Genomic DNA, 12,486 nt, shown 5'->3' with positions numbered 1-12,486 from the left:
ACATCTCTGGGAGGGATTCTGGGAGAGATTCTTTTTTGACAAACTCCACAGGACATGAAGGCTTAGCGGGCTTGCAGAATGTCTGGGGAGGCAGCCAATTACAGGGTTTGACGAGAGTGGCCTGCATGCAATGTTTGGGCATAGTTTTGAAAGGCAGACAGGGCCGTGAGTAAAGGGATGGTGGATGGCACTCCCTTGTCTCTCAGAAGAAAGAATGAAGGGGATCAGGTCTCCTGCATCCAGTCAGAAGACGCTTCATTTGGACTTGAAGACCTTTCTGGTTAAATAAGCTCTCTCGGCTAATGGCCTTTTTCTCACAGGGCCACAGAGTGAGATAAGATTAGCAGGTGTCTGTCTCCTAAATCCAGAAAAATAAAATAAACAGCTACTACAACAAGAATAGAGCTTAGCAGACTCTTTCTTTCTCAAGATGGCTAAGATTCAAAAGAAAATCATGTATGTTGGATTGGTTAGCTTTCATGATACATACCAATGCTTTAATTGCCATTGAAGGCACAGTTAGCTAGAAAGAAAACTGCTGCCTTGGGATGGATTTTATCCATTCGTCAATCTTATCATGCACTACGAAAGATTTATAATAGGTTATAATAAGCCATTTGAAAACATTCAGAATTTGGGAAATGCAACAATATACCTATATTCTATCTGAAAAAAAATCTAAAATGGATTCAGATATGTACAGTCATAATGACACTATCATTTAGTCAAGAATAAGCACAGTGAGTCAAGAGGTTGTTTGTCTAAGAAGTAAAGATATATCTAGTATGAAAGAAACTAACTTCACTTAAGAAATTTTAACCTGTCATTGTAATCCCTTTCAATGTGTTCTATCTTCCTCCTCCTTCAGAGGTTCTTAGTGATTTTTTTCTAGTATCTAAACTTTTAGGTATGTATAAAAGCATATTAGTAAACTGTATGCCAAAGTTAGAGCCCAGGTATTTGTAATAGAAATTATGGCAGACTAGCATAGGGTCTAGTTTATATGTATATGTTTAGAAAATTCTACTACAAACTTTTTCATTCTTTCACAAGTTTTTCCACTTCTTCTTCTGCCCATGTTTCAGATAAATACAGTATCATGTATGACAACCTCAAACTGTATTCTAGAAGAAATTTACATATTGTGATGATTTAGTTTCAACTTCATGTTGAATAAAATTTAATTTAGAGTACAGATTTTGGATTTAGGTTGCCTAAGCTTAAATCCTAGCAATGCCACTTGTATGTATTCTTGAGACAAATCCAGTAACTTCTGAGCCACAGTTTCCTTGCTTAAAATATGGAGATAAATATGATACCTACTAGATGTGATTTTTCTAAGGATTAAATGAATTAATCCTTTCAAAGCATGGAGCACAGTGCTTAAAATACAATAATGCTCAACAAATTATAGATAGCATCATTAATATTATGTTCCAGTGTGTTCAAGCACCACTGCAGTGTTCTACTCTCATAGCCTTAACATCTACCCACGTTATTTAAATGCCCAAAACATTTTTATTATTTCGGATTCCTACATCTTCACATATTGCAATTAGTGCAGCCATATGACATTCTTCATATCAAGTAGTTGTCTTTCTTTTTTTTTTCTTTTGATATGGAGTCTCGCTCTGTCACCCAGGCTGGAGTACAGTGACACGATCTAGGCTCACTGCAACCTCTGCCTCCTGGGTTCAAGCTATTCTCCTGCCTCAGCCTCCTGAGTAGCTGAGACTCCCACCACCACGCCCAGCTAATTTTTGTATTTTTAGTAGAGACAGGGTTTCACCATATTGGCCAGGCTGGTCTCAAACTCCTGACCTTGTGATCCGCCTGCCTTGGCCTCCCAAAGTGCTGGGATTACAGTAGTTGTCTTCTTATAAACAAGTGTAAATTACCACATTTCTTTTTCATTGATAAATAGACTATAAACAATAGACTATAAACATTTTAACTTGAAGTGTGTTTTGTTGAAATGTCACGCATTTTCTTGCCTTGACTCAACACTGAGCATGCTCTGAGCATTCACTGGCATGAAGTCAAAGCACCTGCCCAAGCTTAATCACCCAGTTTTCTTTCCTGGCCCTCATTCTATCCTTGATCTCCCAAAAACATGTTCTGACTTTCAGGTTTCATCTTCCCCTTCCTGATTATCCTCTTCCCTCTTTCTGAGTCAATATGGAATTGATTCTCTGGATAAATTTTGTTTCCTGCCAGAAATAAAAACCATTTTAATTGGTCCCTTGATGACGAAAAAATGACAAGTTTAGACAGGAATGACTTTGCAATGTCTTGTTATTTGCAACTCTTTTCATGACTAGTTTTCTGAATTCAAACATCAGTAACAGGTATGGAATGAAAAGAGGAAACAAGGCGACCTCTGGACATGCCAAACATTGCTTTGTTAATCTTGTGCTTCCCCTTTGTGCCTGTTTTGCAGTTGACTATCTGTAGGGAAACTGCTGGCTCTTATTATCATCATTTTGAGCAGTGGTATGACTGTATTGTGTAAAGGTGCTCTGCATCCTGGGGCTGGGAGAGAGGAGTCTTTGTTTTATTAGCCTGACAGTTCACGGCAACTTGAATTGAAATTGATGTGATCAGAACGGCAGTGCCGTATCTGCTGATTACCTAGATAGAAAGAATATTGGCTGACACGGAGCCTGGCACAAATGTTCCCTTAAATCTGATTGTTCTGGCTAGCAGGAAGCTGAAAGCCATCCAGCATGAATTTCCCAATAGAATTGTAATGAATGATGAGAGCTTAGAGATAAATGAGAAGTAAGAAAATCCATAAATGAATTACTAAGGAGCAAAGATGAGCAACACACGAGGTGGGGGTTACAGAGACAGCATACATGGAGTGCATGTCTGCTCACATTTGGGGTAACTGAGGATGGCCTTTGTTCTTTGTTTGCTTTTGCATGCCAATATGTGCTATTCCTGCATTTGTGAGCTCTTCAGGCTATTTTAGCAGAAGTGAACTGTATAATGTATAAACATGTAGATGGGTCTGTGCGTCACGGATGTGCACTGCTGATGGGTCTTTGTAAAAAATGCAGAAGGAAGCACTGTGCTCATTAAAATTAAGCATTTTGTTTGCACATACGTTGGAACCTGGATACAGATTCTGTGTTCTCTACCCTAGAACTATGTGTGTATATGGAATGAGAGAGAGAAATGCTAGAGACAAAGTGTTGGGGGTACAGCCTTATATGGTTTAGTTATTGAAATGCCAGAATTTTCCATCAGTGTGAATTGGACTCCATTCAAGAAAGCCAAGAAATAAGAGACAAGAAAGTTGGCCTCAGAGCAAAAATACTAGAAATGGATTTTGTTGATATTAATAATGTCTAATATTTTGGGCCACTTTGTGCCAGGCATGGTGTAAAAAACCTTCCATATCGATCTCATTCAATGCATACATTAACTTTATGATGTAGGAACTGTTGGCACTTTCACTTCAAATATAAGTAAATGCAGGTAGAGAGAATACAGCAACTTTTGCAAGCCCCCAAAGATGGTAAGTGGCAGAGTTAGGACCTAAACCCTAGAGTGTGCAAACTCTCAACTATAGACTGTCATGTTTTCCCTGAAGGATCCGCATCTAGGCTCGTATTTGGTTGTGAAGGAGTGATAGCATTAAGACTGAAGAACATAGAAGGGCAGGGTAAATAGAGTTAGACTTTGCATACCAGTTGAACACAGAAGACTGGAAGAAGAAAATGATGGAAGTCAATGTAAAGAGAATCAGAAGTTTGAATGCCTGAGACCTATCTATGCAGCGCCTTTAGTACCAAGTGCTGAGTTACAGCTAAGTTCAGGCCGTATTGACACATGGCTCGCAGTCTTGTCGGGTGGATGTATTTGTGTAAGCAAAGCCTGGAAACAAGTGTCCTAAAACTCCATCACACCTGAATAGAATGAATGTTCCAGTGGCATCGTGTGGGTTGGGGAACGGAAGGCTGCATGTCTGATGGTGGCCAGAGCAAAAGAAATGTGCTGAGTGTATCTGAGAAGAGTGATGCCTGATGTATTTGTGTAGTGTGGATGATGAGAGGGAGTCTGACAGGTTTGGATGACACCTTCTCTCCTTTGGGAAGGGAATATTAATTAATGATGATGAAGAGCACTTTGGCTTAATAGACAATGACAGTTCACCCCAGCTGAGTGCAAAGGGTTGTGTTGGGAGTGAAGCCACTTGGCTGACAGATTCAGAATACGCAAGAATGTGTGCATACATGAGTGAGCCCTGGTGGGTGTCATGAAGAACAGCCAGTGACCAGGGCATGTTCTGTTACACACAGTGTCTTCTGTACATCATGAGTATCCTCTCTTTAAAAGAGAAAACTCAACGGTTATGATAATATAGCATACACCTTGATTTCTTGGAGAAAGACTGCCTCTTACAATCTAGGTTAGGACGTAGGGAAGAAAAATACTCTCCTATTGAAGATCTATTTATTACAGGATGTTGAATGTACTATTGGCCAGGTACAGTGGCTCACGCCTGTAATCCCAGCACTTTAGGAGGCGGAGGCAGAAGGATCACCGGAGGCTAAGAGTTTGAGACCAGCCTGGTCAACATGGCGAAACCCTGTCTCTACTAAAAATACAGAAATTAGCCGAGTGTGGTGAAGTCCCAGCTACTTGGGAGGCTGAGGCAGGAGAATCACTTGAACCCTTGAGGTGGAGGTTCCAGTGAGCCGAGATAGTGCCAGCCTGGGCGACAGAGCGAGACTCCTCCTCAAAAAAAAAAAAAAAAAATAATAATAATAATAATAATAATAATAATAAAATAAAAGAATGTACTATTATTTCAGGCTACTGTCTCTTGAGGAGGAGAGTGCTGTTTGAGGAAGAGAGTGTTCTTTGGTTGGGGCAACAGAGAAGGAAAGAACATTTAGGTTTTTCTTGGCCAATGGTTTCCCTGATTGTGAAGGCACCCCTGTCCTCATGTTTCCCCTTCCTGCTATCCTCTCTTGAGAAGAGAAAAATATCCCATCCACAAAGCCCAAAGAAATTGTGGCCATGAATGTGTTCTCTTTCTTGCCACAGTTGTTGTTTCATCTTTTTAATATTTTTTTTTCAAATTTTGGCACTTAGGATTTGTAATTTAAATCTGAGACTGAGAGGGTGGTAGCATTCATCTTTTAGTCAGCATTCAAGGCAGAAATAAGCAAAAACACCTGCACAGGAGTCTTCCCAACTTAGCCTCTGCATGGAGCTTACAAAGGGTTTTCTTACACAAATACATGAGTTCCTTTGAATTAATTTATGATATAGAGTATAAAGAATACTAGAGATGTTTATGGGAAGATTCCTGATTCCCATAAGAACAGGACAGAACCATCCAGAAAGTAAACCTAAAAAACAAGGGAGATACCTGTGTTTTTTTCTTTAAGTCACCAAAGAAATTCCCAGCCCCTAGCACATTCTAACTCTCAAAAAATGTAGTTGTTGAGATATTCTACGTATTATATCTGCAAGTGCCTAGAAGATCGTATGATACCTAGTAGATGCTCAGAAAATATTTACTGAATGACTAGAGTAAATGTACTAATGACTGAATAAACTACAATTTATTTGAGTAGAACATTCTGATGCGATATTTCTCTCAGGCCACTCTAGGATAAAAGGAGAAGCTCGAAGAGACAGCACAGCCACAGGCCTAAGGGTGTAGATAGACTCTGTAGTTAGACAGACTGACTCGGAGTCCAGATCTAAGATTCTCCAGGGGGATGACCTTAGGCAAGTGATTAGCCACATCTGAACTTCAGTTTTCTCATCTGTAAATGAGGATAATATGAACTCTAATGCATGCAGATATTCACAAGTTCCTGTTTGCAAAGCCTTTCATGTACAGGTTGAGGATACCTTATCTGAAATGCTTGGGACCAATAGGGTTTCAGATTTTAGGTATTTTTGGATTTTGTAATATTCACATATATCTAATGAGATATATTGGAACTGGGACCCAAGTATACACACAGGATTAATTTATGTTTCATACATACCTTATCACATAGCCTGAAGTTAATTTTAAATAATATGTTTAATAATTTTGCGCATGAAACAGTTTTTTGTATTCTAGAAATTTATTTTTTATTTTTTATTGGTACATAATAGGCACACATTTTCAAGGTATATATAATAATGTAATTTATATAATTAGTAAATAACATATTAATGTACTTGAGATTATTCATCACCTTAAATATTTTTCTTTTCTTTAGAGTTTTGATTGTGTTTTGCCTGTGATCCATCACATATGATTAGGTGTAGAATGTTTCACTTACGGCATCATGTCAGTGCTAAAACATTCTAAGTTTTGGAGCATTTTGGATTTTTAGATTAGGGATGTTCAACCTCTGGAACCTGAAATTTAATGATCAATAAATTTGGGTTGCCATTATTGTGATATCTTTCCTCCCAAACAGCTTTATTAAAATATAATTCACATATCATACAATTTATCTACTTAAAATGTAAAATCCAATGGTTTCTAGTATGTTCACAAAGCTGTGCGGCCACCACCACAATTTTAGGCCATTTTCATCGTCCAGTACAGAAGCTCCACAACCATTAGTAGTCACTCCCCGTTTCTCCTCCTCACATCTTCTCCCATGTCGTGGTTACCAGAGGCTTGGGTGTCATACCTTCTAATGCAGAACTCTCACTGCCTATTTCAGTAGGAACAAAGACAGGGGCTGGCGCGGTGGCTCACACCTGTAATCTCAGCACTTTGGGAGGCCGACGCAGGTGGCTTGCTTAAGCCCAGGAGTTTGACACCAGCCTGGGCAATGTGATAAAACCCTGTCTCTACCCAAAACAAAACAAAACAAACAAAACCCCCAAAATTAACTGGGCATGGTGGTGTGCAACTGTTGTCCCAGCTACTTGGAAGGCTGAGGTGGGGGGATCGCTTGAGCCCAGGAGGTTGTGGCTGCAGTGAGCTGTGGTCACACCACTGCTCTCCAGCTTAGGTGCCAGGGAGAGACTCTGTTTCAAACAAACAAATAAAATAAAAAAAAAAAAACAGCGTTCTTTGTATAAAGTTACTTTACTATTATTAATTTTAAAGAGTAGCTTGGTGGAGTGAATGACAATCTGAAGGTTGTATTAGAGTAGGAGACCATAATGTGAGAAGTCACAGGGGATGAAAAAATTGGAATTAATATATGATAAAGAGTATAATGAGTACTAGAGATGTTTACGGGAAGATTGAGTCCCATAGGAAGATCCCACAGTTGTTGACAGCCAAGATACAGGAACCATCTGTATGAGAGACAAATTAAAGAACAGAGAAGAAGTGTCGGGATAATCAGGATGAAAAGAGATTCTGGTTTCTGGAAAAGGTTTATGAGCTGAATCTTGAGGGATGAATAGGTAGAGGCACATCAGGAGGTTGTCCAAGGGAGTTGGGTGTAGACTTTGTGAACAAAGAGAGTCAGATAAGAGAAGGGAAGAAAGTGTTCTAAGACCATCATGTTGGCAACAGGAAATGCACCAATGTACTTTGTGTTAGACTTAAGGTTTGAGCTGTAACACTTCACATTTAAAGTCTAATTAAAATGATATCTTGACTTAAATAATAAGAAATAACTATTAATTACTTTTGAGATATCTGGTAGCACATTTCTCTATATGAGAAGCAAAGACTAAAGTAGCTTTCCAGCACACTCAGAATTCTTAAAGATCTTTATGCAGAATTCAGACAAGTAGTAAAGGCAACAATTCTTTTCCCAAAGGAGGACAGACTTCCAACAGTGGGATGTACCATTCCCATGGGAGTTTTGTCATCAGAAATTCTGTGTCTATGGGAAGACATGGCTTCCGTAGGAAATACTGCATTACCCCACCGTACCCCATCCCTCAGCTCCACTCTATTCCATAAATATGCATGCAGTGTGGATACAGAGAGGTTATCTAGAAACATAAACATGCCCCCTCATCCTCAGTGGAAGCTCAGACCTTACACTCACAGAGAGAGAGACATATACTACATGCATAGGCAGGTACACATGTGTACACCCTCGCACATTCCACATTTGGGGCACTCATGCTTGGTATTAGTCCCCTTGATATCCGAAGTCCTACAGTGAGAGGATAGAGGTTCCAGGAAACATAGGATGAGACTTTAGAATAGAGCACTGGAAGAAAGTGGCTCATGCATGCCTAGGGGTTTCCGTGAGACACACAGAAAGATGGATTTCTCAAGCTCAGAGTGAAAGGAACAGTGAATAGCACAAAAACCTAAGACTAGAGTTGACTACCTTTGCAGACCAGGCCAAAGCAGCAAAAGAAAACAACAAAACAAAAAAATCCTACCTTAAATGGATAAAGTGCCTTGGCTGCAAGAGGAAAATAAGCGATAAGCAGACCCTCTCCAGCTCTATTCTGTGTTGATACACATTCCCTTTACTTTGCCAAGTTTTTATTCCTCAAGATAAACCTGAAGGCCAAGCTGCCAGAGATGAATTACAAAGCACAGCTCTTTGCTCAAGTGGCATTTGATAATGCCAAGCAGTTGGAGGCCAATAAAGTCGCCACTTCTGCAAATCAAATGAACCAGCTCCCAAACATGCATAACCCTGCACTGGCACCCTTGCCAGAAGAGGGAGAGGGCAGGAAGGAAAATGGGCAATGAAACTACTGGAATAGGTAACATTTTTATTCCTTCTGCACTTATTGTCACCCTCTTGAGTGTTGTATGGCTAAGACAGGGTCATTTCTCATTCCTGGGAATGGCATAGAGGAAAGACCAGTATGACTTTGTGAAATTGTGATTTACGTAATTTAATTTTTTAAAGAACTGGCAGTATATTCATATTTAAGTATGTAACAGCTTCTTGAACATATGCAAAACCAATATGGAGTTCCCTGGTGGGCAGCCCTTGCGGAGCTGGTGCAGTGAATTACTAAATATTATTTGTAATTAACACACTGCTGTTGGGAGGTAGAGTGCTCCTGGAGTTTTTGCCTTCCACATTTGTTGAGGTTAGACAATGCACAAGAAATTGTTCTGGCTGCTATTGATTGCCCAGAATGCACCGTGTTTCCTGAGTGTAATAGTTCAAAGTATTCCTCTCCACAACTCATTTATACCATTTAATTGTTTAACATACTTGTTGTTTCAAAAGAGTACAAATGTGGCCCAACTGTAAATTATCGCAGATGCCAGATCAGCGGGTACACACTAATGAGGTCTGACTGTCAAAAGCAAAGGAAAAATGTGTGTCTTCTATTGATTGAAACCCAACCTCTTAGAATTGACAGATTCAAGCTGTATTTGAAGTCAGGCAGATTTGGGTGTGAATCTCAACTTTGTGTGATCTCAGTTCCTTCATCTGTAGAATTGGGGTAAAAGCTGCAGGTGCAGGTTTGTAGTGAGTATTAGAGGTTTTATAAATAAATTTACTGGACGTAGTGCTTGGCGTTTGGTGAGGTCTGAAGAGGTGACAGCTATTGCCTCACTATTCTGCTTAAAAATTTTTCATGTTGTAAAGGGCCCAAGTTAAGTAGGCTTAAATATGCTTGTTACCTGCTCACTTACTCCCTAGGTGTGTTCCAGAAAGCCACCAAGTCAAAGTGTCTATTTCCTCATCCTCAAAATGTGGCTAATGATAATTATTCCATGGTTATTCTGACGATTAAATGAGGTAATGTACATGCAGCATTGGAATGCATTACTCAACATGTTTCAGTCCTTTTCCTCACTGCCCTCCTGTTCTCCTGGGTTGTTACAATTGCAAGCAGGGTAAAATGTGCATGAATGTGTTCGATAAACTCCAAAACACAAGAAAAATATAATGCACAATTATTTGCTTTTGCAAGATTTTGACAACTTATTAATGATTACTTCTTGCCTAACATATAGAAGAGAAGAGACAATCAGTTTCAGAGGCAAATAATTAAGAGCATCTGTTTAGGCTGAGAACAGCGGTATTATAAAAACAAAGTAGGGAGTATTTGATGATTTAGGAAAACCACCATTTATTTAAATTTAAAAGCTGTCCTCTTATATTCAGTGCATTCTGGTGGCTTAACAGAGAGATCTTACACAGAAATAAAGCAACAGTAATTGGATCAGGAGCTTTAACTGACCTCTTTCAATTGCCCTAGCCTGCAGATAGCTTGATAATTGAGGTAGGCATTAAGAGCATAAGCTGTGAAGCCACAGAGTTGTGAGTTGATAATCCTGAGTCTGATACTTACTGTGTTCCTTTGGGCAGTGTGACCTTAGGCAAGTCACTTTATTTGGATGAACCTGAGCTTTCTTCATCTGTGAAATAGAATAAATGATACCAAGGAGGACTGTTTTAAGGATTAAGTGAGATCAAGTATTTGAGACTCTGGGTGCTACGCTAGCATACAATAAAAGTAACCCCAATTATTTGTTATTACTTACCAAGCAACAGAGCTGAAACCATGCGAATTTATCTCTTGGCAACTGCAGGCTCCTGTCAGCCTATGTTAGGGGTAATAAGAAGCCGCTATCAAACTCTTATTGTGACCCCCATATGATAAGGATCACCAATCTGTTGTTGTTTGTCCAGTAGCCTGGGAAGTCATTATACCTTGAGTGTCACCTCCTTCCCCCATCGTTAACTTTTCTTTCCTCCAAGATAAGTGCTCTCAGCTGACTTTGACAGCCTTCTTTTTTTTTTAAGTAAACAAATATATCGCTTCTCAAATTGATGTATTTTTCAGCCATGTCAATTTTTCCCAGGTAGCAGGGATAAAGGGAATGTTCTTGGCTAACAAGAAGATTGACAACCAAGTGAAGACTTTCATCACATACAACAAAGGCAGAGACTGGCGTTTGCTGCAGGCACCGGACACGGATCTAAGGGGGGACCCCGTGCACTGCTTGCTGGTGAGTCTTCATATTGAAGCAGAATGCCTCACACAGTAGAGGGACAGAAATGGATATTTAACAGAGGATGAGGATAGTTCTGGGAGTTTTGCTCAGTTCATGAACAAAAGGGAGTGGGGAGGGGCGTGAAGGCAAAGGGTATAGAAAACTCACAGCACTGCCTAGTGTGATGTGCCAGAGAGATAGGAGAACATGGGCAGTTTCTTGTGCTCTTCCAGGATCCTTGGTTTCTGCCCAAGTTCTGATGAGGGCCTCAAATGGTAGTTTGAGGGAGAATATGACAGTTTCTATCCCTGGTGATGATATACCCCGAACAACCTACTTGCTCATGAGTAACCTGTTACAGAACTAATGATACATAAATTCAGCTGTAGAGTTGATGAACTGAATGCAGAGTCGTGTAGGTGTATTTTCCTGTGGAGATGTTTAATCATATTTTCAGAGGAGTTTATGACTCAAAAAAGGTAAGAACCACTGATTTATACCCTTATTGGTATTCTTTACAATATGTTCTGTTCATTTTTGTCTTATTCTGTAAAGCTGAAGTTGGCAAACTATAGCCTGTGGGAAAAATATGGCCCACCACTTGTTTTTCTAAATAGGGTTTTATTAGAACACAGTCATGCTTATTCATTCACATATTGTTGATGGCTGCTTTCACTCTACAAAGGCAGAATTGAGTAGTCATGAGAGAGACTGTTTGGTGAGCAAAGGCTAATGTATTTATTTTCTGTATCACGAAAAAAGCCTGATATTTATTACCTGACCCTTTACAAGGGTTTGCTGACCCCTACTTTAAAGTATGGCTTCCTTTTAGTTGCCTTACATTTGGGCAGTGTATAGATTCGTATGAATTTATTTATATATTTGATATATGATGGCATCCAAAAGGAGGATCAAAGATGAATCTTGCTTTCAAGGAGTTTGCAGTCTACTTGGCTACTTGAATGTGACTAGATTAATAAATGGAAGACTACAGAGTCACATCTCGTTCCTCTTAGTAGCTCTGATGCCTGCCCCAATTTTGACACACAGATAAGTACTGAGTGAATACAGAAGGAGGTGAGGAAGAGACAAATTGCAAATTGCAAACATTATTAATACTATCAGTGTCTGTAAAACACTTCAGAAGTTGTGTCTAAATTTAGAAAAAGGAGAGATGATTGTGTAAGCCTAGAGGGAGGACCACTTCATCTGAGTAAGAAGGGCTTGTAGGGGATGGGTGTGTGTGTGTATGAATTACACGTATATAGTTGTTCACACTCTTCATGCAGTTCTGACTTTGATGTTATCTGCACTCAACTTGCTTCCTTCCATCCCGTAAAGTCTGGACAGTCACTCTGCAGGTTCATCTCTCACAGCTGTAGGCGGGTCACCCTCCTAGTTGAGAAGATGCCAGCAGCCATAGCTTGACCTTATTAGTTGCAGAGAATATCACAGTTGTCACTGTGCATCAGGGAAGCAGTCTAAAATTCAGCTTCCCACTCAGCTTCTATCCTTATTACTGGCAACTTACAGGGGGAAAAGGCCAGTTGTTATAGTAATGGCAGTGACAGAGTAAGTAAATGTAGCAACTATTATTGAATACCTATTCTATGCAAGGCACA

At 39.7% G+C, this 12,486-nt stretch overlaps 1 protein-coding gene across 4 annotated transcripts in view; it reads left to right on the top strand.

Annotated features, from left to right (window-relative positions):
• Nucleotides 1-12,486, top strand: part of SORCS1 (sortilin related VPS10 domain containing receptor 1) — a 588,551-nt gene that overhangs the window by 461,069 nt on the left and 114,996 nt on the right. For all 4 annotated transcript variants that reach the window (XM_038009546.2, XM_073019317.1, XM_007964053.3 and 1 more), the window contains exon 10: nucleotides 10,733-10,879. In XM_038009546.2, coding sequence (XP_037865474.1) covers nucleotides 10,733-10,879 — 147 coding nt within the window. The remainder of the gene's footprint in view (nucleotides 1-10,732; nucleotides 10,880-12,486) is intronic.

The sequence above is a fragment of the Chlorocebus sabaeus genome, chromosome 9 (genome assembly GCF_047675955.1).
Source record: "Chlorocebus sabaeus isolate Y175 chromosome 9, mChlSab1.0.hap1, whole genome shotgun sequence".
NCBI classification, from domain to species: domain Eukaryota; kingdom Metazoa; phylum Chordata; class Mammalia; order Primates; family Cercopithecidae; genus Chlorocebus; species Chlorocebus sabaeus.
This window is presented reverse-complemented; position numbering and strand designations above follow the sequence as displayed.